The sequence below is a fragment of the Corvus hawaiiensis genome, chromosome 13 (genome assembly GCF_020740725.1).
Source record: "Corvus hawaiiensis isolate bCorHaw1 chromosome 13, bCorHaw1.pri.cur, whole genome shotgun sequence".
In the NCBI taxonomy this organism is placed as follows: Eukaryota; Metazoa; Chordata; class Aves; order Passeriformes; family Corvidae; genus Corvus; species Corvus hawaiiensis.
In genome coordinates this window covers 12,699,615-12,724,015 of record NC_063225.1, presented here as the reverse complement: position 1 = coordinate 12,724,015, position 24,401 = coordinate 12,699,615, and the positions used below count along the sequence as shown (strand labels likewise).

Below are 24,401 nucleotides of genomic sequence, written 5' to 3'. Positions count from 1 at the left end.
GCCCGTTAAGGGCTCCGCTCCATTTCCCAGGTGACGCAGTACCTGTTGGATCAGTCATTTGTGATGGATGAGGAAACCCTTTACGAAGCTTCTCTGCGAATAGAGCCCAAACTGCCTTCCTGAGCGCGGCGGCGGCCGCCCGTGTACACTCGCTATACCATACTGTACATACCCGTTCGTTCCATGGACGCCCTGGAGTGACTCCCACGTCTGTGCTTCTCCGAGCAATCCGCCCCCGCCCCAGGCCGCACTAGACCTCACGTAGGATTTCCCGCCCTGGTTAAAGTTTAACGCATCGACACTTCGCTGGAGTCCCGGGTTCTTTTCGATGATGTTACTTTTGTCATTTGTTCCTCCTGGGGGGGCTGGTGGTCGGGCAGGTGAGTCCCTGTGTCCCTGTGGGGCATGTGAGCCCTGTGTCCCCACGGGGCTGGTAAGCCCTGCGTCCCCACGGGGCTCTGGGCAGCACAGAGCAGCTCTCACTCGGACAGTGCTGGCGGTTACATCCCACGGCAAACTCTGTAAGGTGAGAGAAGGGAGCACATTAAAGGTTGTCCCTCGGTGTGAGCTGCCCTCTCCGTGTGTGCCACCCTCGTGCTGGCCAGGCACGGGGGGCCCTGGCTGCTGCCCTGGTCCCTCCGAAGTTGGGAAGATGGAAGCATCCCCTTGCCTCTCCTCGCTGCATCCAGCTCCTGTTGATATGCTGTAGATCCGTACCCTTGTGCCCACTCTGAGTACCATGACGTAGAGTTAGAGATGACGAGTGTTTTTATTACATCTACTGTAATCCTGGCTAACCACCCGCTAGCAGGATATAGTAATGTAGTGCTTATTCTGTGAATAGTACCTGGGTTTTTTACATTGTACAGTCCCTGACACGGTTCCCCGGCAGTGGCAGGCATGCTCCACTCACACACTTGCTGTAAGCAATACCTCGTGGTATGGGAATTCTCTTTCAAACCCTAAAACTATTTCAACTTACAGCTTGTTTGGGAAAAATATTTCCATTTTTTTTGTAAAAATATATGTTTCCTGATTACCTCTTGCTAATAAATCTATTCTATCTCAGGGTGAACCGGGGTTTGTGACAGTTTTACGGGCGGGATAACGCCGGACCCGCCGGGGCGCGGGCTCCGCCCACCGCTGGGAGGGGACAGCCTCACTCAGTGCCCCGCCCGGTCCCGGTGCCCCGCCCGGTCCCAGTGCCCCGCCCCGTCCCGGCGCCCCGCCCAGTGCCGGTGCCCCGCCCAGTCCCGGTGCCCCGCCCCGTCCCGGTGCCCCGCCCCGTCCCAGCGCCCCGCCCAGTGCCGGTGCCCCGCCCAGTCTCAGTGCCCCGCCCCGTCCCAGCGCCCCGCCCAGTGCCGGTGCCCCGCCCAGTCTCAGTGCCCCGCCCCGTCCCAGTGCCCCGCCCCGTCCCAGCGCCCCGCCCAGTGCCGGTGCCCCGCCCAGTCTCAGTGCCCCGCCCCGTCCCAGTGCCCCGCCCAGTGCCGGTGCCCCGCCCACCCCGCCCGTTGTCCCGCCTCCTGGCAGCGGCCCGGCCCATTTCGACCCCGTTCGGCTCGGCTTGGCGCGGGTCGGTTCTGCTCGGTCCCGTCCTTCCCGGTTCGGCTCGGGGCGGCCATGGGCTGGCCCGTGCTACTGACCGCGGCCGCGCTGCTGGCCCCCGCCGCCGCCTGGGAGCCCTCGGCCGAAGGTACAGGGGCACCGGGAGGGCAGGAGGCGACCTGGTAGGGCCTGGCCTGGGCCGGCACGGCTCGGTTCGGTCCCGCTCGGTTCGGGCTCGGCCCGGCCCGGCCCCCCGGGCGCTCCCCGGTGCGGGGGGAGGCGGCGGCAGAGCCGCGCCGGTGCCGCCGCTGACGCCCCCGTTCTCTCCCGCAGAGGAGCAGCTGTTCAAGGCCTGGATGCTGCAGGTGAGGCTCGGGGCAGCTGCGCCGCGCGGGGAGGGCCGGGCCGGGGGTCCCGGGAGCGGTGGGAGTTTGGGGTGCCCTGACGTGCGATGTCCCCGCAGAACAACCGGCGGTACGGCCCCGACGAGTACCCGCGCAGGCTGCGCATCTTCCTGGGCAACAAACGGCACATCGAGGAGCACAATGCTGGCAACCACAGCTTCCAGAGTATGAGCTCCGGCCCCTGCCTGGCCACGGCCCGTGCCGGCTCTGAGCGCCAAGCCTCGCTGAGCAAAGTGTCCCCTTTCTCCCCCTTCTAGTGGGTCTGAACCAGTTCTCGGATCTGACCTTCGCAGAATTTAAAAAGCTGTACCTGTGGAGTGAGCCCCAGGTAAATCCTGGGAGTGCGGGTTGGCAGGGAAGGAGGGGGTCCAGGTGGACCCCGTGTGTGGGGCTTCTGCAGTGACCTGCACCCGCTGCTGGGCCAGCACCCATCACTGTGCTGCCTGCAATCCACTTTGGTAAGGTCACGTCTTGTGCCACCAGCACTGGGGTAAGAGCAAGGTGAACCCTCTTTCCCATCTTCATGGCTTTCAGCTGCCTCGACCCTGGCTCCAGCCGAGCTGTTACTTCTGCTGTCAGCTCCCTGTGCAGCCAGGGGTGCAGGCTGGTGGTGCCCTCTGGCGCTGGCCTGGGGCTCCCTGCTGTAGTGGCCAGTGTGTGGGGGCTGGTAATCAATCCCTCCACCCCAGGGAGGGGAGCTGTCCTGGGCCACTGGCCTGGCAGCTCACCGCAGCCCTCCTGCCTCGCTTGCAGAACTGCTCAGCCACCAAGGGGAACTTCCTGCGCAGCTCTGGGCCATATCCTGACTCTATCGACTGGAGGAAGAAGGGAAATTTCGTGACACCCGTGAAAAACCAGGTGAGGAGTGTGTGACATGCCCAGAGAGGGGCTGATGGCTGCGGGCTGTGGCTGAGGAACAGTGCTGGGTGCCTGTGCCACAGGGGAACTCCCCCGGAGCCACTCCGTGCCTGCGGTGCACTCTGGGCAGGGGCTGAGCAGAAGGCCAAGCCCAGCTGGGAGTGGAGGCTCTGCACCCCTGCCGTGGCCCTCTGCCCCCGTGTTTTGGGGAGGCTGGTGAGCCTGCAGCACATTCCAGAGCAGTTCCTCTCCTGTTCCTAATGTAGGGTGCCTGTGGGAGCTGCTGGACCTTTTCCACCACAGGCTGTTTGGAGTCTGCTATTGCCATTGCCACAGGAAAGCTGCTCTCTCTGGTAAGAGATTTTCCTGGACTTGGGCAGAGCCATTTTTGGAGCAGGACGAAGCCGGAGGGGCTGGAGGCTGCTGGGAGCAGGCATGGGGAAAGAAGCTGTGCCTGGCCTTGCCAGGTGGCTTGGGACCCCTCACTGCAGGCAGCACATTGGGACATGTTGGTTTTTCAGCTCCCAGAGGATTTATATTCGTGAAGAACCAGAAAGACAGTAGCCACTTACACAACTTACCAGAATAACTGAGGGTTGGGTGTGTTAAAAACAAACCTGACCTTTGACTGAAATCTCAGCCAGCCCTTCTGTGGGGGGACGGGTTCCCGGCAGGCATAAGGAGGAATGCCTCTGGCAGCCATGGCATCCCAGGCTGCTGGCTCCAGGTCTTTCTTGTCCACCTCCCTGGGACATGGAGCCATTTCCAGGTGACTCCCAGTGGGTGAACAGGCAGATGCATGGGTAAACCAGTACTGTGGTTGTTGTTACAGCCAGGTGCACAGATAAACCAGCTCTCAGTTCCTGCTGTGCACTTGCTTTTTGTGTCACTTACTCTGAACACAGATGTGGAATAATCACTGACTCAGAACCCTTCTCCACAGGCGGAGCAGCAGTTGGTTGATTGTGCCCAGGCCTTCAACAACCACGGCTGCAGTGGGTAAGTCAGGGAGGGTCAGAAAGAACAGAAATTAGAATATCTTACATCCTGTGATTGACAGCTTTCCTCAAGATCTAGTGTCAGGATCCTTCCACATCATAGAATGGCTTTTGTCTTCCCTTGGCTGCAGTGTGTCAGGGGAAGCAATTTTGGATTTGGTTGCTTATTTTAATTTCACCCTTCCTAGAGGTTAGGATGTTTCACTAAATCTCCAGCATTTCCCAACCTCTGCTGTTCCTCATTTGTTAGTTTTTATCTGAGATGTTTTTCACGTGTCTTCCGACAGGGCAGCCATAGGCTGGGCTCTGGGAGAGCAAGGGGAGTTCTGGCTGTTGTTCTGCCCCTGGGTCACGTGCGTCTCATGGCACCGTGAAGAACCCACAGAAACCTTAGCTTCCCCTTTGGGAAGTTCCTCGTGGCTTTGCTAGAGAAGGCAGAGAATAGAGCTTTCTGACAACTTCTGTTTTCTGTGAGATAAGCGGTCCCAGAGGGACGCTCGGAGCTGAGCAAAGCCACTCTTGGTGCTTTTTATTTTTCTTGTGACTCCTCCCTAGGCGTTTCCACATCAGCACTCCCTGATCATGCTCTCTTGTCTTCCCTCCTGAGATGTGCATCTGGAAGGTGGCCAGGGAAGGGAGCAGCTGGTTGCTGGAGATGTGGGTCTCTCATCATCCCCCACCCAGGCTGGGCAGAGGGCACCAAGAAACACCTTTCAGCACATGAGGCTGGTGCTGTGTGGGCCGGCTGACCTCATGCTGTCAGGGCTCCTGGTGTTCTTCAGGGATCTGGTACCTGGAGAATGAGATCTGACCAGGCCAGACAGCGTGGTGGGCCAGGCCAGGAATCCCAGGCAGGGAGATGCTGCAGGAACAGACTGGAGTTTGTGCCTCTGGAGGCTCTGGGATAGATGCTGCCCTCCCCGGTCTCCCTGGCTGGTGGGAGTGATCTGCAGAGCAGGGAATGTTGATGGCTTTGCTCTGCATAAGCATCCAAATAAGAACATAAGAATGCAAATTCATCATTACCATCCTAATTGATTGTTACCATCCTAACTGAGCTGTGTTGTCTCGCAGGGGCCTGCCAAGCCAAGCCTTTGAGTACATCCTGTACAACAAAGGGCTCATGGGGGAAGACAGTTACCCGTACCGAGCCAAGGTATTCCCAGCGCAGCCCAGGCCGTTGCGGTGGAGCAGGGCCCGGCACAGGCTCCAACAACTCCTCTCTGTCCCCACAGAACGGCACCTGCAAGTTCCAGCCCGAGAAGGCCATTGCCTTTGTCAAGGATGTTATCAATATCACTCAGGTGAGGCCCTGAGGGCTGCGTTTCCAAACTTCCAAGGCTGTGCCAAGAAGGTGCTAGGATGCCCCAAGGCGTGCCGGGCTCTGCAGCTGGAGCTGCAGCCTGTGTGCTCCTAGCAGAGGGCGAGCTGCTGTGCACACTTCTGCTCTCCTGCGCACCTTTTGGAAGGTGGCACCAAGGAAGTGCTGGAGCCAAAATACAGGCACTGGGTTCCTGCCTGCTTCCCACAGTGGGTGCACCTCCAGGCTGGGACGAAGTCCCAGTTCTCATCTTACAACTCAGCACTTGATTCCTTGTCTAAATGCAGGAAGCTGGGGTTATCCATCCCCCCGTGCCCTGGCTGCTGGCCCTGGACTGGTCCCAGCACAGCCAGCAGATGATGGATGACCCTGGATCCTTTCTTGCAGTATGACGAGGACGGCATGGTGGAAGCTGTGGGGAAGCACAACCCAGTGAGCTTTGCCTTTGAGGTGACGAGTAACTTCATGCACTACCGGAAAGGAGTGTATTCCAAGTGAGTGTGTGAACCTCATTTGGTGGGGTGAGGGCAAGGGGAACGTGTAGGGCTGGAATCACATGCGTCCCTGTTTCTCCTGCTGGATGCAGGAACACTGCACTGCATTCTCACACTTCCTTTTAAGTTAAAACAGAAAAAAATTAGTAAATGGAGCCTTGATTTACTGGTTCCTGAGGGGATGAGAGTGCAGCACAGGGGGGAGGGCTGTTTGCTAGGAACCTGTCCAGCCTGGAGACCAGATTGTGGTGGAATGAAGGTCAGCAAGTCTGGGAGCTTGAGAGACTTTCTGCAGCTCACCACAGGGCTGGGGGGGCCTGTCCCAGGGCTGATCTCTGTCGGAGCTGGGACAGTGAGAGGGTCAGCCCAGCTGTGGCAGCTGAACACATCTGGTTGCTTAGGGTAAGCCCCAACCAAAGTGGATTTTCCATGGTATCAGGGCAGCTCCTGCAGTGCCAGAGCTCAGAGGGGTGGTGGTGAGAAGTGTGGCTGCCCTTTCCCTACACCTGAGCTGGCACCTCTGCAGGTTGTGCTTTTAGGCAGGGTCCGGCATCGCTGCTCTCCACAGGGCAGGTTCTGCAGCACCTCACCTCAGTCCTGTCACGTGGTGCTCTCCTGGACAGGTAGGAGGAACAGCAGAGAGAAAAAACAGTTTGGGATATTAAATGACCCAGCAAGTCTCGAGTGTGGTGTTGGCTCCATGGCCAGGGCAAAAAGGCACTTGAAAGGCTGATCAATATACACTGGAAAGATGAGAGCTGACTGTGCAGGACAGATGCTGTTAGCCCAGCAAGGGGGAAAGTGCATGTTTGGAGAAATAGAAAAACACTTTGGAGTAAGGAACCCTCAGTGATGTAGAACTGCAGGGAAAATGAGAGTCTGAGCCTGAGGGATCTGCCCCAGGGAGCTCTCCGGAAGGAGCAGATGGTGGTTCCAGTGGCTTTGCTGGACCAAAGTGATGCCAGAGGTAACTGCCAGCCTGGGCAGGTGTGGGCTGTGAGAGCAGGGACATGGTCTGAGGAACATGCCAGGAGCAGTTATCCTGTGGATTTACAGTCTAAGGTGGATTTAAAGTCATAGTGCATGGAATAATTGATGCTCCAGTGCTTTCAGCCCAGAGCAGCTGTTAACAGATGAAAAAAAGAAAATCTGAGGTGGAGATTATTGATCTTTTCCTGTGCTGCAGTTTGAAAATGTTTAAAAATAGATGCTCTTGAGGTGGGAGCCTGTACCATGAGCTGTCTTGTTTCATGCCACAGGCAGCAGCTTTCAGCAAGTGCAGTTGAAAGGTTGAAAATGTAGAGGAAACATGTATTTAGACCCAAGAGCTTGCTGTTCCTGTGCAAAACATGAAACAGTGCCCTTGAACTTCAGGGCAGCACAAACCAGCACTGGGAGGCACTAAGAGCTGCTGGTTTCCATTGGGAAAATTCCTTTGCCCTGTAGTTTGTCTTGGTGGGCTGGGAGCTCAAAAGTCCATGGATTCCCTAACTCCATATATGGCTGGTAATTTCAGAGTGGAGAAACAGAGCAGTGTCTCCTTTCCTTGGCTTCTGTCCCTACTCTCCACAGCTCAGAGCATCCCATAGTTCTGTTAGCAGAGTGTAGTCAAGACTTCTGGCTTGACTAATCCCTGACTAATTACAGGATGCTTTTCACACAACACATCTGTGTTATTTTCCCTGCAGCCCACGCTGTGAGCACACCCCTGACAAGGTGAACCACGCCGTCCTGGCCGTGGGCTATGGAGAGGAGAATGGGACTCCTTACTGGATCGTCAAGAACTCCTGGGGCCGGCTGTGGGGCATGGAGGGGTAAGGGGGTCCTGGTGCCCACCATGCTCTGCCTGTACCTGGTGAAAGACACCACGTGCTGGCATTCCACTCACCCTCAGCCCCAGGCCACCCTTACACTCTCCAGCTGAAATTCAGCAGGTGGGAAGACACACGGAGACTCATCCCAGTCTGGGTGGTGACATGGCTCACAAAGCCAGTCCTGGGGTGACTGGTCAAGCAGAGCCTTGGATCAGTGGAGCTGCTGTGGTCCCTAGGGCTCAGCCAACCTGTCCAGAGCCAGTGGTTCACCTGGCTCCTCTCTCCTGGTCTCATGGCTGGGGGAGAACAGGTTGTGCCAGGAGCGAGTTTCCAGCTTCACAATTGTTTCCAGCTGCAGGTGAACTTCTTGGGAGTCAGGTGCTAATTCTGCAGGGTGTAAGGGGGCAGGGAATGGCATTGCCTGGAGAGCTGCGGGCAGTTCCAGCCCTGTCACAGGTATCTGCTCCTTGGGCTGGGATGAGGAAGGGGCTGGCACAGAGAGAGCAGTCACCTTCACAGAGTCCCAGGCTGGTCTGAGTTGGAAGGTGCCTTAAAGCCCATTCTGTTCCACCCCCTGCTGTGGGCAGGGACACCTTCCACTATCCCAGCGTGCTCCAAGCCCCATCCAGCCTGGACGAGGACACTTCAGGGATGGGGCAGCCACAGCTTCTCTGGGCACCCTGTGCCAGGGCCTCCCCACCCTTACCTGCCATGCTGGCTCTGCCGTAGGAGGGAACGCTCACTCACACCCATTTCTCTCTTTTTTAGGTATTTCCTTATTGAACGAGGCAAGAACATGTGTGGTCTCGCTGCTTGTGCCTCCTACCCTGTTCCTCAGGTGTAGGAGGGCAGTGCAGGCTGGGGACAGGGGACAGGGCTGGAGTGATTGATCGTCTTCCAATTTCCGAGTGCTGAAATGATGAAAGGGAGAACAAGGTGCAACGCCTGCCTGCTGAAAGGTGTTACCTGCAGGCAGGTTCCTTGGCTTGCACACACCTCCTGCAGCAGCAAGAGCTGTGCCTCCTCTCTTCAGCCAAACCCACGCGTGCTCCTGTGCTGGTGCCAGGTTCCCTCCTCCTGCTCCCAGCCTGTGTTCCCAGGTGTGCCTCCATCCACCTGTCCCGACCCGGGACACCTGGAGGGGCAGCAGGGGCCACTTGGGTGCTGAGAAACCACACAAGTACAGATTTAGGGCACACAGAGCTCCCCCCGTCCTTCGGGTGGCTTTTTTGCAATCACCAGGTGTAAATTTTAGCGATTTTTAAATTTTCTTTGAAGGCAATTTCCCTGTTCTCTGAAGGAAGGATGAGTGAATGCTGTAGTTTGTACGCTTTATCTATTTTCATGAAATGTCTGCTATTTTTTTGTATTAAAAATAGGGTATTTTAATGCACATAGAGAAGAAACGGGTGACTTTTCTTTAACCCATCAGTGAAGACGCGAGAACCTCGGTGCCGATTCTGAACAGGCGCTGGGGAAATGAAACCGCGTGTGAGCAGGGACACGTCTGTGTTACTTCACGCTGAAATCTGCCACCGACAATAAAGCTGCCTCGTCACCGGAGCGCTGTGCTGTGAGCTCTGAGCGGGGGGGGGGGGTGGGGAGGCCGAGGGGCTCCGGCCTCCCCACGCGTTCCAGCGTGCCCTAAGACGGTGCGAAGCGTCACCTGCTTCTCGGGAGTACGGAGCGGAGCTTTGCGGCGGGACTCAGCCGGGGCGGGGGCCGGGGCCTCTCCGCCCCTCCCGGCCTGAGGGCGGTGCCGCCATTTCCGGGGCGGGGCGGAGCGCGCGCCTGCCCCCGCCATGGTGCCCGCCCCTTCGCGCGCCGCTTCCGTCCTGCCGCCCCCACCCAATGGCGGGGCGGGAGCCGTTTTGGCGCCGAATGCGAAGCGCGCGCGGCTCCGGAGGGAGGCGGCCCGCGCGCAGAGCGTCCCCTGGCGGCGGGGCGGCCCCGCGATGGCGGCGGTGCCGCAGAACAACCTGCGGGAGCAGCTGCTGCGGCACTCGGCCCGCGGAGCCCTCCGCGCCCCGGCGCCGCCGCGGGACCGCCCGCCGTGAGTACCGGGGGTGGGGAGCGGGGCAGGGCGGCTGCAGCGGCCGGGAAGTGACGGGCGCTCGTCTCGTTGCAGGGGCTTCACCTTCAAGAAGGCGTCTCGGGGCCTCGCCGCCGCCTCGGTGCTGAGGGACAAGGACGTGAACACCTCCCTGACTCTGCCCGCCTCGGCCGTGCCGGACAGAAAAGCGCCGGCGTGGAGCTCTGTTCCCTCCCGCGGCCCCGGTCCCCAGCCGGCCTGTGCCCCCCGGGGTCCCGCCGCGGCTCCCGAGGCGTCCGAGGGCCCCGCGGTTCCCCGGGCGAGGGCGGGGAGCGCTGTTCCCGCCGGGAAGGCCGGTCCCGGTTCTGCTGCTGGCCCCTTTATCATCATCGGCGATGAGTGGGATGATATCGACGATTTTGACCTGTCGGGAATCGAAAAGAAGTTCTCTCGGCCGTCCGTCCTGTCCCCCAAGGGGCTGCGAGCCCCCCGCAAGGATCCCCCGCGGCCGAGCCCCCGCCCGGCCTCGCCTGGCTCTCCCGGGCGCGCGGGGGAGGACGCGGGGCCCGGCAGCCGCGGCGGGGAGGCAGCGCCCGAGTCCGAGCAGCGACCCTGCTCACAGCAGTCCCTGATCTGCCTCGAGGACTTGGTTCCCTGCAGCGGGAGCACGGCTGCGGGGGACGGCCTTCGGGAGGAGTCACCTGCTGACCCTCTTCTGGATGCGGACAGGGCAGGGGCTCGCCCAGGTAAGGGGGTGTTTGAAGGTGCTACTGAGCTGGAAGGAAATCTGTGTTTGCACCCAGAGGGCTTGGCTTGACTGGTCAGTCATCAGAGGGAGCTGTGTGCTCGTGACTGACAAGCAGCCCTGGATTTCATTTAGGTTCCTGGATTTCGGTTTGGGTACCCCCAGCCTGGAAGCAGTGCGGTGTTCTGCCGGTGCAGGAGAAGCAGCTGCTCATGTACTGGAGTTACACGACTTCCCACATGGCATTCCTGAAATGATCGATAACCTATAGGGACGTTACAGAGAGAAGAGGACTTATAAAATTCATACGGGAGAGACATAAAATCATATACTTAAATGAAATATTAAACCAGAAAAAGTGGTCTCTCTCTATTTTTAACACAAACATAATAAACACCACAAAAGAACTCCAGCCTTCAATTATGATCACAAAATTCCTGCCTGTCATTGCTTTGGCAGCTCTGTCCCACAGAACTGCTCTATTTTAGATTCCTTACCTGTTGTGTTTTGAAACTTTGGACCTTTATTTGGGAAATTAACATGTTTACACAACTGAACAACATCAAAGAGTGTTCTGGGATGCTTCCCTTACACTGAGTGATGAAAAGATTTGTGAACTGTATTTCTGTTCTTAATATTTTATTGTCTTTTCCTTTCTCTGTGAAATTAATTTTTATAAGTTAATGATAATGGGGGAGAAAAGGGAGCAGTAAGTTTTATCCTTTAAAAGTCAGAAACTGTATCAAACAAGTGTTTTGAAATCTGGCTGCTAATTTTTCCCCTCCTCTGTTTGTGGCAGGCTGAGTGTACAGTGTTACCCAGCAATATTAATCCACTTCTCTTGCAGCTGCTACTGCTGAAGGTGGTCAGGGCCAGGAGCCACAGAGGTCTGGGAACAGCCCCTCAACCCTGGATGAGGTGACCTGGCCGTTGGCAGGTGCTGAGCTCGAGGAGGATGACCTGGACGTCATCCCTCCCTCCCCTGAGGAGGAGCTGCCTCCCTTCTCCCCTTCTGTACAAAGTGTCAGGTAATCAGAGTTCACTGCTAAAACCATCTGTCTGTTGCATGATTAGAAAAGTACCAAAAAAGACCCAAAACTCCTGCTTGTTAAGAAGGTACAGATTGAGTTTGTGTCTCTTTGCTCGGTGGGTTAATGGTTGGCAGCTGCAATTAATGTTTTATCAAGTACTAATTTTATGGCAGATGTTTTAGGTTTTTCACTTCAGAAAAAAGCAGAGTTACTTTTGTAGTGGGATGGGAGAAAATTTCTGGGGCAAGATTCGACACGTTGGTACGCAGGATGAGTGACTGCTCAGCTCTTGGGTTCTAGCTGGGCCTTCAGGAATTTATCTTTTTCACACATCTTAAATTCTGTTGTTCTATGGAAATGCCTCAATTTACAGATCTCTGTATTTTAGTAGCTTTTTCTTTTGGTGTTAGCAGTATTTTCGGAGACTCTCCCACTGGTGGAAGATGCACAGCTGGCAGCTCCGAGGCCAAGCAGGAGAAGGCTCCCACAACACATCCCGGAGGTGATCCCAGTGCAGGGGATTCAGGTACACAAAATGTTTTGGAATTTCATATCTCTGATTTTGGGGATAGTTTGCAACTATTTATTATCCTGTATAATCCAAGAGCATTAATTAACAGATGGGGAATTAACATCTATAGATGGAGAATTGACATAAATAGTTGGATAATAAACAGATAATAAAAGTTGAAGGCAAAAATTTGTAGATTTGTTGAGTTCCTGCACACAGAAACAGTTTCTTTATGCAAATGGACTAAAAATACATTGGAAGTAAATTGTTTAGACTGATTTACTGCAATGTACTGACCTCTGGGAGAGTGGTATCCTCTTGACACCTCTTGTAATGAAAATGACTGCTGAACTCACTCCCTGTGCCAGGTGAGGCTGTGCCCGTGGCCCGGCAGCTGTACGGAGTCATGGAGGCCATCTGTGAGCTGGTGGATGCCATCCCCCTGCAGGAGCTGCAGGCCCTGGGCTGCGCCAGAGCCCTGCTCCAGCACAGGGACCTCAGGTAAGCTGGAACAGCTCTGTGTGCAGCAGGGAGCTGCCTGCAGGTGTCCCCAGTACACTGGAGAACGAGGCAGGAGGGGCTTTAAAAAGCTTGAAATTACTGACTGAGGGAAGGGACAAAGTACCCCAAACTGCTGCAAGTGTTAGTGGTCCCTGTGTTCTGCCAGATGGAAGTGCCACAGTGCTGCAGTCAGTCTGAGGAGGTGCCTGGCACCAGGTGCTTCTGGAGAAACAGGTGATGTGGTGTGGTGTGATGTGACCCACCAGGTGTCCTCCTCAGTTCTTGTGCCACAGGCATTCGGTTGGTATTGTCTCCCCTCTCGCTGACTACAGAGATGGTGATTCCTCCTAATATCCCTGAACTTGTTGTCTTACCGTGTAATTATTGCTACCACAACCTGCTGCTTTGTCTCCTGCATCATCTGATGGCACTCTACATGGACAAAGTATTGGGATTTTGGTTAGGTTTTTCCTGGGCTGGGACTATGAGCTTCTGTAAATGTTCTCAGTACAACAACTTCTTTTATTTCTCATTGCTGTAGTCGGACATAGTCTTTAGAAAGTACTTAAAAGCATAATTTGGTTCAGGCATACTTTTAACTTCAGGTTTTGCCTCTAAGGATTTATTTTTTTTATGTTCTACCTTGCCTGGATCTGTTTCTTGCTTTTTGGAATTCTTTTATTTTATGTCTGTAGAGATGATGTCATAATTTTGTCATTAGTTTCTTCTGGTGGTATTCTCTCTTCCCTAGATTTGTTTGAAATCATTTTCAAACATGCTGACTCAACACGATGGAACCACCATATGTTAATATGTTTAATAGCAGTGAGACAAAACTGTTTAATGAATGTTGTAGAACTTGGTAAATCATTGCTTGTGACTAAATATATTTTTTTTTTCCGTCTTCCTTCCCTTGTCATCTCTCCCAGGAGAAAATTGCTGGCCAATTCTGTCAGTTTGAACCAAAATGGCATAAACACCACTTTTCCTAGAAGCTGGAAGTCTCCCATGGAGCAGGGCCCTCGTGTGTGTCCTGACACTGGTCCAGCTTCTGGCCCAAGCTGGAGCTTCAGTTCTGACAGAAACTCCCCCAAATCCACAAACCTCCCATCGGTGCTTTCTGTTCATTCCAGCAACTTTTCTGCCAAAACAAAACAAACCTTGGACACCTCTTGTGCTTCAAAGCAAAGTGCTGAGGAGATCCCCTGCCCAGGAACTGCAGAGCTGCCTTTTCCTAAGGGAAGTGGCAGGGAGGGAGGTTCCCTCAGGCTCAGCCTCCAGTCCTGTGACAGTAGCTGGGACAAAAGTCCGGGAATGAGGAATGGGAACCAGCCCCTGACCAGCACAACCCTGAAGGCTCGGAGCACAGCTGCCAGTCCTGTAGGGAACAGCTTGGGTACAAATGATCTCGACTTCGACCTGGATCACTTTGACATCGATGACTTTGATGAGGACTGGGAGAGCTCGGTGGCTGTTTCAGCACCTGAGGCACCATCGACGCCGTTGTGTCAGCCTGTCAGGGAAGGGCCACCTGCCAAATCCCTCTTGTCCAAGATTATGTCCAGAGCCAAAGGGTCAACTGTGGGATCCAGTCCTGCTGCTCCAAAGCCAGGCTTCCTGATGGCAACAAAGAACCATCCAGGTAAATTATATTCATGAGGATTATTGGGTTTTTCAATTTTTAAATTCTTATTTATTTCTTTTTAAACCTAAGACCGAGTTTACTACAGATCACATCATTGCCTTTTGTTTCTGTGGAAGTTTCTTTTGGTTCCTTTTTTGCAAAGTCATCTTGGAACTTTTTTCCCTCCAAATGATGCTGAACTAGATTATTCCCTTCCTGTGCAGGTTTCAAGCTGCTGGAAGATGAAGCTGCTAAAATTGGAAATGAGGGTGTTTCTGTGTTTTAGTTAAATAATGATTCTGCAGTTTTTGATTCAGGGCTGTACAATGGTTTTCGCTGCATAATGTTCCAAAATGGGTTTGTGGAAGCAAACTCAATCCCCCTGGGGCCCATTTCGGGTTAATGTAGGGACAGGCTGGCAAAAGGGGAGGTGAAAATCAGAGTCACAGAATGGTTTGGGGTGGAAGAGATCTTAAAAACCATCTCATTCCACCCCCTGCCATGTCAGGGACAGCTTCCACTATCCCAGGTTGCTCCAAGCCCCATCCAGGCTGGCCTTGGACACTGCCAGGGATCCAAGAGCAGCCACAGCTTTTCTGGGAAATCTGTACCAGGGCCTCACCCCCGTCACAGGGAAGAAGTTTTTCCATAACTTGATGTCATAACTTACTCTAATTACATATTTTTGGCTCCTAGATCCAGTGGTTCATAACCCTGCACTGGAGCGTTTCAAGGGTATGAAATTTCCCCATTCTGAAGAAATGATGAATATATTTCACAAGAAGTTTGGATTGCACTGTTTCCGGACAAACCAGCTGGAGGCCATCAATGCTGCTCTGCTGGGGGAGGATTGTTTCATCCTCATGCCCACAGGTATGTGCCCCCACAGCACAGGCTACAGACCTGCAGCTCCTTTTGCAAGCTTTGGGACAAGCTTTTCTCTTCCCCTGTGCCTTTGTGCTGCTGGAATTCTGTGGCCACAGGATTTCAGGAGTATTTTTGCACTGGGGTATTTTGAGTGAGGGGATTGAATATCTGCCTTCCTTAATAATTCACAAAGTAACTCTTTCTTATCCTACAGGTGGCACTTTGTGGCAGGCATTGGTAGAAATTTATTGCTTCCAAAAGTGCTGTAAAATGGGAAATAAGAAATAGGTCTCCATCCTTTTTCTCTTGATACCCGACATTGTGTTCTGTCTCATCCTCACAGGAGGTGGGAAGAGCTTGTGCTACCAGTTACCAGCCTGTGTCTCTGCCGGGGTCACTATCGTTATTTCTCCACTGAGGTCACTGATCATTGATCAGGTTCAGAAGCTGAAGACTTTAGATGTAAGTTCCAGCAGCTTTATTGAGTGAAACTGCAGGTAACTGGATTAGAAATCTGAAATTTTACAGCAAATCTTGTCTCTTGAATATAAACTGCATAAATTGATTAGATGGACACTGTGAATGGCACCGAAAGTTGCCTGGGAAGAGCTAAATTGGATGAACTCGAATATCTTGGCAGCATGATCGCTGGATTTATTGCTGCTCCTGTGTTGGGTGTTAGAGCTGTATTTTCCAGAGCAGATGCTGGTTCTGAGATACTGAGAATTGTAATTACTCACATACACAGGAGCAGCCTGACTGCAGTGAGAATGAGCACTAAGAGTTCCTGAGTTAGGGGGGTTCTGGAGGTGCTAAACATGTTTGGAAACATGATACACAGAGCAGAAATGCAGGTGCAGGAGATTACAGGGTTCTGGAATGGATTGGGTTGGAAGGACTCTTAAAGTCCATCTTGTTTCACCCTCGCCACAGGCGGCGACACCTTCCCCTAGCCCAGGGTGCTCAGATGTGTGTTCCCAAATGTGTGTTCCCAAGGCTGACTGCTTAGGAACGGGTTTGTAATGAGAGGTAGGCTACATTGTCAATATATATATTTATATATTTTTAATATAGATTGCTGCAACATACCTGACTGGTGACAGAACAGATGCCGATGCCTCAAAAATCTACATGCAGTTGTCAAAGAAAGACCCTGTCATAAAGCTGCTGTATGTCACTCCTGAGAAGGTCTGTACTTCATCTTCAGTTGTAAAACCATAGGGGCTACAAGGGTGGGATTGCTGTGAGGTGCTGAAAGACTGCACTCAGAGTAGGCTTCTGGGGAAAAAATGTTGGACAGGTGTTAAATAATTCATTAAGAAATCTATACGGATGTAGCTAATTTCAATCAGTAATTAGCCAAGAATAAGAACTGAGTATGTCTGTAAAATTTAAATTCTTAAAACAAACTCCCATGCCCACCTCTTTCAATCTATCTTGCTACATATTAGTGTTAGTCACTGTCCAGTAGCTACTAAATCCAGACTGCTCTGAATAGGGTAATACAGGAAAAATACAGCACTGTCAGGGTGATAGGAGATTGCCAGAGCTTACCTTGGGCTGCATTGTATGCTGCCTTAAAAATATGTTATTGCACAAAAGCTTTGTAAGAGGGGGCTGGTTAGTGTGCTGGTTGTGTTTCTCTCTTCAGCATTATTTTTCTCTGTGTTTCCTGACATTAGTAATTTAAATTACTGAAATTTCATCAGGGTGAGGGGCCTTGGGATAGGTGATCCCAGAACCTCATGGGAATCCCACACCAGCTGCTTGGTTGAAACACAGCTGACCGGCATCATCTTTGTGCCTTGAAGGTTTGCTTGTGCAGTGCAGGTTAATTCTGGAGCGTAGGACAGTTGTTTCTGTATTCTCAGTCAGGCCAGCTGACCCTTTTAGCCCGGGTCTTTTGCTTTCCATTGCCACTGCTGGTGTGTCCCAGGTGTGTGCCAGCAGCCGCCTGATGTCCGCCCTGGAGAACCTCTATGACAGGAAACTCTTGGCACGTTTTGTCATTGACGAGGCTCACTGTGTCAGCCAGGTAAAACCTCCACTTGTTTTTAGGAATGCCAAAAGACTCAGTTAGAGCATTTTACTCTGTTATACTTAAATTTTGTTTTTCAACCAGTGGGGCCATGACTTCCGACAAGACTACAAGCGCCTGAACATGCTCCGCAAAAAGTTCCACTCTGTGCCCATGATGGCCCTCACTGCCACTGCCAACCCCCGCGTGCAGAAGGACATCCAGAATCAGCTGGAGATGCTGAAACCACAAGTGTGAGTTGCTCGGCAGGTTTCTGAAACTGTTTGTTGGTGTCACAGAAATTTTGAGTGGAAAACTTAGTAAAGTAAAAAAAGCATCACAGGCCCATCTGAAATCCTTGTGTAGCTCTATCTGATGAAATGAAATGCATGCATGGAATTTAATAGGAGGTAGATGCAAAATATTAACATAAGAAATAAAAAACTTGCCAAGCCCTTCCTTGCATGGTGAAGGAAGCTGTTTAACACAATGTAACTATACCCATAAGGCTGACAAACACCATGAACTGTCACATTTCAGGTTTACAATGAGCTTCAACAGGCATAACTTGAAATATGATGTGTTGCCCAAGAAGCCGAAGAAGGTGGCGATGGATTGCTTGGAATGGATTAAAAAATATCACCCCTGTGAGTACTGAGCAGCATGGTGCCCACAGGCCTTTTCGTGAACCACTTCTCAAGGCAGCAAAAGCTTTTATAATGCTGTAATAATGATATATTTACCAGAAAAGCAAGATCGAGGTAAAGTGATGTTATTGAAAATGGGAATCAGGTTTATGTGCATTTTCAAGTTGAGAATTTAAGTTAAGATGGAAAGTAAATTTTGGTGATGCTCTTGAATAACCTTTCTGGAGCCTGACAGAGCTTTTAGCATCATGTCTTCAGAGCATGAAGGTCACCCAATATCTTAATTGTTTAATTGTGTTGGTCTGCTTATCTGCAGTTCCCCTTCAAGTTGCCTTCAGAGATTCCCATCTTTCTAGGCTCGCTTTGGAGTCCTGCAGCTCCTGCTGCTGGAACTTGATTACACCAAGCTCCCTCAGAGCTTCTCCTGTACTGCACCCTCAGAGAGCATTGATTGAACTGCTCTAACCCTAGAATTATATAGGTTTTGTTCACGTATTCTAAATCCTGAGATTGCACAATGCTGATGAGGAAAACATTTCTTTTTTCCACCTCACCAAAAGCCCCTAAAGATTGGGTAAGAAAAACTATGAAGACTATCTGATACTAATAAAATAAGTTCTATAGTGAAGCAGTTATATCTTTACTCTTATCTTTATTCCAATGGGGAGAGGTTGGTATCTGCTTGGCAGGTTTGACTGTTGAGCAGAGAAAGAGAATAAAACCGTATTGTAGGCCAAATTTCTTTTCCTATCTATTTGCAGATGACTCTGGGATAATCTATTGCCTTTCCCGGCATGAATGTGACACCACAGCAGCCATCCTGCAGAAGGAGGGGCTGGCTGCCCTGGCCTACCACGCCGGCCTCACCGATTCCAACAGGGATCTTGTGCAGCAGAAGTGGGTTAATCAGGAAGGATGCCAGGTGAAGAAAAACCAGGAGGAAAAGGGAAGAAAATTTGGGCACTTTTATCCCTCTTGGCCTGGGAAATGGAAGGGAAGTTGTGCAGTGTTATCACCAAATGTCTGCAGTATTGAATAACTGATCCCAACAGACCTGCTGGGGCACAGCAGCCACCTTTCACTGGGAATTTTGTGAATAAAGGTTGTAGCACTGCACCAAGGTGTGCTACTCCAGCAGGGAGGACCTGAGCAGTGCAGGGCTTCAGAAACAGCTCCTGGCACACTCTGGAATTTGGGGTTTTTCCTGTGTCTGGAGTGGCTCTGCTGACAGGAGGGGAAGTGTTGCTGTTTTGTACTTGTTCTGCACTGTTACAACTGACATTCTGGGTCCTCCAGGTTTCCTAATCCAGGTCACTTGTCTGCTTTCCATGCAGTGTTGCAGGAGTAATTTCCATAATGTATGTCTAGAACATTATAATCTTCTTCCCAGGTGATATGTGCAACAATTGCCTTTGGAATGGGCATTGACAAACCCGACGTGCGCTACGTTATCCACGCGTCCCTTCCCAAATCCATAGAAGGTTATTACCAGGAGTCTGGCAGAGCTGGGCGGGATGGAGAGATGTCTCACTGCCTGCTCTTCTACAGCTACAGTGATGTGACCAGGCTGAGGAGGCTCATTCTGAGTAAGTTCTCCTCTGGGAACTTGGAGACAGCATTAGAGCAGTCACATTGTCACTGGTCTCATTTAGCCCATGCTATTTCTCTTTTACAAGTGCTGTGGATAGTTTAGTATTGCAAGGAGGGGAGAACTGTGAATCCTTACCTGGATGGTTTTCATTCAGGTGTCAGGAGCAGGATTTTTGTCACTTGGACTTAATTTTAGTCAAAACCACTTTGCTTCACAGAATAATGGAATTGTTAAGGTTGTGAAAACCTTTAAGATCATCAAGTCCTACTATCAGACCAACTCCACCCCACTGTTCACCACTAAAACATGTCCTCAGGTGCCACATCCACATGTTTTTTGAGAACTTCCAAGGATAGTGACTCCATTCAGGGCATCCTGTGCCAGGGATTTGCTACCCTTTCTATGAAGAAACTGTTCTTGATATCTAATCTAAACCTCTCCTGACACAACTTGAGGCCACTTCCTCTCATCCTGTCACATCCTTCTCTTGACTTTTGTCATTCTAGGCTTATTTCCCTTCTCCGTTCTCTAAAACATCAGAGATAAAATCTGTCCTACATCAGTTCTGTACTAACCCACTCATTTTTTTTAAGCAAAGCCAATATTGTGTTTTGGCTGACAGCCCATGAAAACGCAGAGGTGCAGCTTTAACAAACAGCATTGAATTTGCTGTGTTTCAGTGGAGAAGGATGGGAACAGCCACACGAGGCAGACCCACTTCAACAACCTGTACAGCATGGTGCACTACTGTGAGAACGTGGTCGAGTGCCGCCGCGTCCAGCTGCTCGCCTACTTCGGGGAAACCAATTTCAACCCCACCTTCTGCAAAGATCACCCAGAAGTGATTTGTGATAACTGCAGTAGAAAGAAGGTAAACCCCACAGGTTTTATTTTTAGTGGTGTTAAACTGATTTTGTATTTAGTTGCATCAAAAAGTGGTTACACAACCTTTGGGAAGGCAAACGGAGAAAAGGAATAAAAGTCCTGTATTTTTGTGATGCTTCCAGTTATTTTCAGGGTTTAACCATGGACTTGTGATGCTCCTGTTCCTGTCAGAGGCATAAGGATGTTCCTTGTGGGAGGCAGGAGCTAATATCAGATCCACTGCAATGGCTGTGGGGAAATCCCTTCAGTTCCTGTCCTGATGTTTTCAGGGCAGCTTTGTGCTGCCAGAGCAGCATGAGGGCCACATTATGTTGTGCTTGTGCTGAAGGTGGTCCAAACGTTTGGGGTTATGCAAACTTAGTGGCAGGAGCAGGAGCAGAAAGGGAAGGCAACTGTGGAGGCAGGCAGGGAAGGGATCCTGTTTTGTTTTGTACCTGTGGGTATTGCTTCTCAGATCTGTGTTCAAAGCATTCCCTTATATAACTGTGATTAGAACCAAATTTGACCAGGATAATGCATATTCAGTCTCATTTTAATGCATTTTGGAAGTGTAAGTTCTAGAGCATGGCGGGATAATTACAAGAATGCTTTCCAAATGATTTACCTTGATTTCCAGTACTTACCCAGCAATCTTGCACCTCACTCTGCACAAATAACCCCACGGAGATTATATACAATCAGTAGGACTGGTTTTGTATTATCACATCCAGAATCCCTGTGACTGTATCACTGTAGGTTACTAACTAGAAGATCACTGTTTCTTTATTTGGAACAAACTCAATTCACAGCTGAGAAAAGCTTGATAATGAAAACTGAGGTTGTCAGTAACAACTTGGATTAGGGCAGAAACACGTAATAGCATGTCCTAATCAAGTCTGATTTAACAGGATTATAAATCAAGGGATGTGACGGAGGATGTGAAGAACATCGTGCGGTTTGTACGAGAGCACTGCGGGCAAGCGGGGCGGATGAATGGGAAGAGGAATCCAGGCTCTGGCAGGTACACCCTGAACATGATGGTGGACATTTTCTTAGGTGAGTCCGTTCTCCCAGAAACTCCTGAATAAGATGGTGCACAAATCCCTGACCAGGAATCAAGAGTGTTGTGCAATGCCAGCAGGCATTTAAAAGAATGTGTATTTTGCAAAATTAATCTTCCCAAGAATCACTTGGTGGTAAGTGATCCAAAATAAATGAAACTGAAGATTTAATCCATTTCAGGTTGCTATAGTGATAATATTGGTTTTCCAGTGTTCAAAGGCTTTTTTGACTGCCTTGGGAATCTCCCACAGATCTGTGAATGCACATGTACATGGGCTTTGTGATCAGGGGCTCATCCTATGCTTTCTGTTGCACAGGTTCAACGAGTGCCAAGATTCAGTCTGGAATATTTGGGAAGGGGGCTGCCTATTCCAGGCACAATGCTGAAAGGCTGTTTAGAAAACTGGTCCTGGACAAGATCCTGGATGAGGATTTGTACATCACAGCTAATGACCAGGCAGTAGCATATGTCATTCTGGGAGAGAGAGCTCAGGCTGTGCTGGATGGGTCACTACAGGTGTGTAACTATTTAGTTTCTTGAAGGCATTGTTTCAAGGAAGGCGCTGCAGTTTTCCTTTAGCATATCCCCTCAGGTAGCTTAAACACAGTTTGCCTCCAGCTGAGCTAACGTCTAGACACAAGGAACAGAATCCAACACGTGCGATTCTTAGTCCAGTATTCCAGTAATAATGTTGTGGGGCAAAAAGTGAGTTTGAGAGGCTTGAAGAGGTTTAAATCTTTCTCTTCTCCCCCACCCATCTGATTCCTGCTGGACAGTGAAGGAGAATTCTGACCCCCACAGAAAGATGGCTAAGAAGGGAAGAAGGACCAGCACTCCCTTCTTCATTTTCTACTCTATTTTTCCCTAGTCATTGGTGGGATCTGATGGAAGATGCACTTCCTTAAGGTCACGGAACAGTCCCAGGTTTCTTGAGGCAACACCTCCTCTGCTTTAGTGCTGTGTTTGGAGCAGGACAGAGCCCTCAGCATTACCCCAGTGACCTCTGTTTGAAGCCAGCTGGGAACTGGGCTCTTGGGAGGTGTTCCCTCTCTCTAAACTCTGCCAGCTCTTTGTAGAAGAAACTTGGGTGTGGTTGAGTAGCCTGTAAAAAATTATTTAAAAAATGTATACTGGCTAAACAGTTTTTTTTAGTCCATCAAAGTATACTTTCTGTTTCCTGTGCTGTGTTCCTGTGTTATCAGTCAAGGTGTGCAGGAACTCCCTGGCAGGAGTTACAGATGGCTCGTTTTAACAGGTGGAGTTCCACGAGACAGAGAGTGCCAGTGCCATCAGAAGGCAAAGGGCTTCCATGACAAAGATGTCCCAGCGGGAAGAGGTGGTTAAACAGTGCCTCAGTGAACTTACAGACACGTGCAAAACGCTGGGCAAAGTCTTTGATGTGCATTACTTCAATATTTTCAGTACTTCCACCCTAAAGAAAATAGCAGGTAAGGTCAGGTTTCTCAGAAGTCCTTTGGGGCTTCTGCATAGAGGGGCGTGGAAAGGAATTAATTTCCTTCAGGGTATCTTTATAAAAAGTTGTATGACATGTCTGAGGGGTGCTTCCATTGTGTTACAGAAACTTTGTCCTCAGACATGGAGGTTTTGCTGCAGATCGATGGTGTCACAGAAGACAAACTGGAGAAATACGGTGCAGAAATAATTAAAGTGATGGATAAGTACTCAGAATGCTCCATTCCAGGTGTGCTTTGTACCTCAACATGTACTTCCTGTTCAGTGCCTTTCTCTCCTCCTCTAGCAGATGTTTGATTCAAAAGTTACCTTGTTTTAATCACAAATAACTAATTCTTACAGTTTAATAATTCCAAAAGGGAGCAATCACTTTCAGAACATACCAAACTCTTTGCTGCCTTCCCGCTAGCTGAATTCAGGGTATCTCTGAAAGACTAGGGACGGGGCAGTGCAGAGGAGGTGAGGAACAGCCAGGACAGATGTTTTGATACCATCAGTGTGTTCTGGTGACTGACTGGCCCAGGTGACACCTTGGCTTAGTTAGTTTTACCTCCCTGCCTGTGTGTAGAAGATGCTGCCTGCCCAGGTGCGGACACAGCCACGGGGAGCACTGGCTCCCTGGGGAGCGATGGAGAAGCAGAGGATGCAGGTACAACCTCCAGCTATTTTGGCAATAACACAAACCAAAGGAGGAAAAGGAAACGGCCGCTGAACTCCAGGGATTCCAAGAGGAAAAAGATGAGTGCTGGTGGCAGCCAGCAGTCCCACTCCAGAGGGTATGTGCCTGCGGTCACTTGTCACTTCTCTTTGCCCTCATCAGCATAGTGATGATCCCTTAACTGCAGTTATCCCCCTGCAGTTTCTTGAGTATGGGCTTAAATAATGGTGTTAAAATTATCTGGGTGCCTGGTAAGAACTGCTCTGCTGTGCTTTTCTGCATGTTTGGTTTAAAAAGCTGGTGAGGAAGGATATTTAACAGCTGTCCTCACACTTGCCTGCCACAAGCTAAGCAGGGACACTAAATTTCAGTGTTCTGCCATAGCCAGCATTGGCAGGCTGACCGGGTTCCTTGCTTGAAATTGTAAAGAGGTCTTAAAACTTTGAACATTTGATGGAATATTTGAACTTCTGCCCCTTGTTAATTGAGATTCTCCCTCTGATTGTATCATGCATCTGCTGTTGGTTGGTCTTGAGCTTCTAGGGCAGATCTGCCACTTCCCAAGGATTTCCCCTTCCCTGCCCCATTTTTCATCATTCTGCTCCTGGGTTTTTGTAGCAAATGGGTTTTCCCAGCTCAGCAGATTTTGTCCCACCCTTGGCACTTTCCCATCTACTGGAATAGCTGTCATTAACTGCTGCTGCCTCTGAAGTGTCACTTGTTGTTGCTGCTCACTCTTGGGTACATCCCAGAGCAACAGCTGTACTGTTTGCATTTCAGAGGTAGTTTGCAGCCATGTATATTAAAAAAAAAAAAATTTTACAAAATGAGTGTGTAGTCCTCTAGAAAATGCAGTGGTGGTGCCCATGTGAGTGCAGGCTGGTGCAGGGGACAGGGCAGGTGACACAGATGTCTCACATACACCTTCTCTCTGATATTTGCAGTGGCTACAGCAGGTGCAGAAGGACCAAGAAGCTGCCGAGCTCGAAGGCTCCAGCTTCCTCCAGTGCCAGCTCTGTGTCCCGGAGCATTGGTAGCATGCAGGGAGCTGCTGGGAAGCTGGGCATGATGGCACTGCCCAAACCCAAATTCAGGAGCTTCCTTCAGCCTTCGTATTCCATATTGTAACTGGGAAATGCAATTACTGGATGAATTTTCCCCAAGATGGAATCATCGTTTATTAAATTTTTGTTTCGTTTGCTGCTGCTGAACCTTCTGGGACTTGTGTCTTTGTCAAGTGCAAAAGCTCACATTAAATAAATATTTTTTTTACTTGTCAGTTTATTTGGGCCTTTCTACTTCTGAGTGGTTCTGGAAACTCTCCCCTATGGGTGACACTCCTC

General features: G+C 50.8%; 3 protein-coding genes across 5 annotated transcripts in view; all 3 read left to right on the top strand.

Moving 5' to 3' along the window:
* The window catches only part of RASGRF1 (Ras protein specific guanine nucleotide releasing factor 1), a 29,683-nt gene extending 28,608 nt beyond the window's left edge, over positions 1-1,075 (top strand). For both annotated transcript variants that reach the window (XM_048317764.1, XM_048317763.1), the window contains exon 27: positions 31-1,075. In XM_048317764.1, coding sequence (XP_048173721.1) covers positions 31-123 — 93 coding nt within the window. In that variant the 3' untranslated portion in view covers positions 124-1,075. The remainder of the gene's footprint in view (positions 1-30) is intronic.
* Positions 1,076-1,516: 441 nt separating this feature from the next.
* CTSH (cathepsin H) lies at positions 1,517-8,997 on the top strand. The gene is made up of 12 exons (XM_048317790.1): positions 1,517-1,693; positions 1,879-1,910; positions 2,009-2,114; positions 2,207-2,277; positions 2,703-2,807; positions 3,074-3,160; positions 3,751-3,806; positions 4,880-4,961; positions 5,041-5,109; positions 5,514-5,620; positions 7,309-7,434; positions 8,203-8,997. The coding sequence occupies exons 1-12, from the start codon at positions 1,621-1,623 to the stop codon at positions 8,276-8,278; spliced, it is 990 nt and encodes a 329-aa protein (XP_048173747.1). The 5' UTR covers positions 1,517-1,620; the 3' UTR covers positions 8,279-8,997.
* Positions 8,998-9,266: 269 nt separating this feature from the next.
* BLM (BLM RecQ like helicase) lies at positions 9,267-24,342 on the top strand. Of its 2 annotated transcripts, none has more exons than XM_048317789.1 (21): positions 9,267-9,487; positions 9,563-10,212; positions 11,059-11,239; positions 11,656-11,768; positions 12,122-12,254; positions 13,184-13,896; positions 14,575-14,751; positions 15,089-15,207; positions 15,820-15,933; positions 16,682-16,780; positions 16,868-17,016; positions 17,303-17,409; positions 18,171-18,331; positions 18,800-18,995; positions 19,681-19,871; positions 20,773-20,920; positions 21,244-21,443; positions 22,183-22,375; positions 22,507-22,629; positions 22,969-23,176; positions 24,003-24,342. In XM_048317789.1, the coding sequence occupies exons 1-21, from the start codon at positions 9,390-9,392 to the stop codon at positions 24,184-24,186; spliced, it is 4,257 nt and encodes a 1,418-aa protein (XP_048173746.1). In that variant the 5' UTR covers positions 9,267-9,389; the 3' UTR covers positions 24,187-24,342. The 2 variants fall into 2 exon arrangements, with proteins under 2 accessions (XP_048173746.1, XP_048173745.1); XM_048317788.1 differs by having other exon boundaries at positions 9,268-9,487; positions 11,653-11,768.
* The last annotated feature ends 59 nt before the right edge of the window (positions 24,343-24,401 follow it).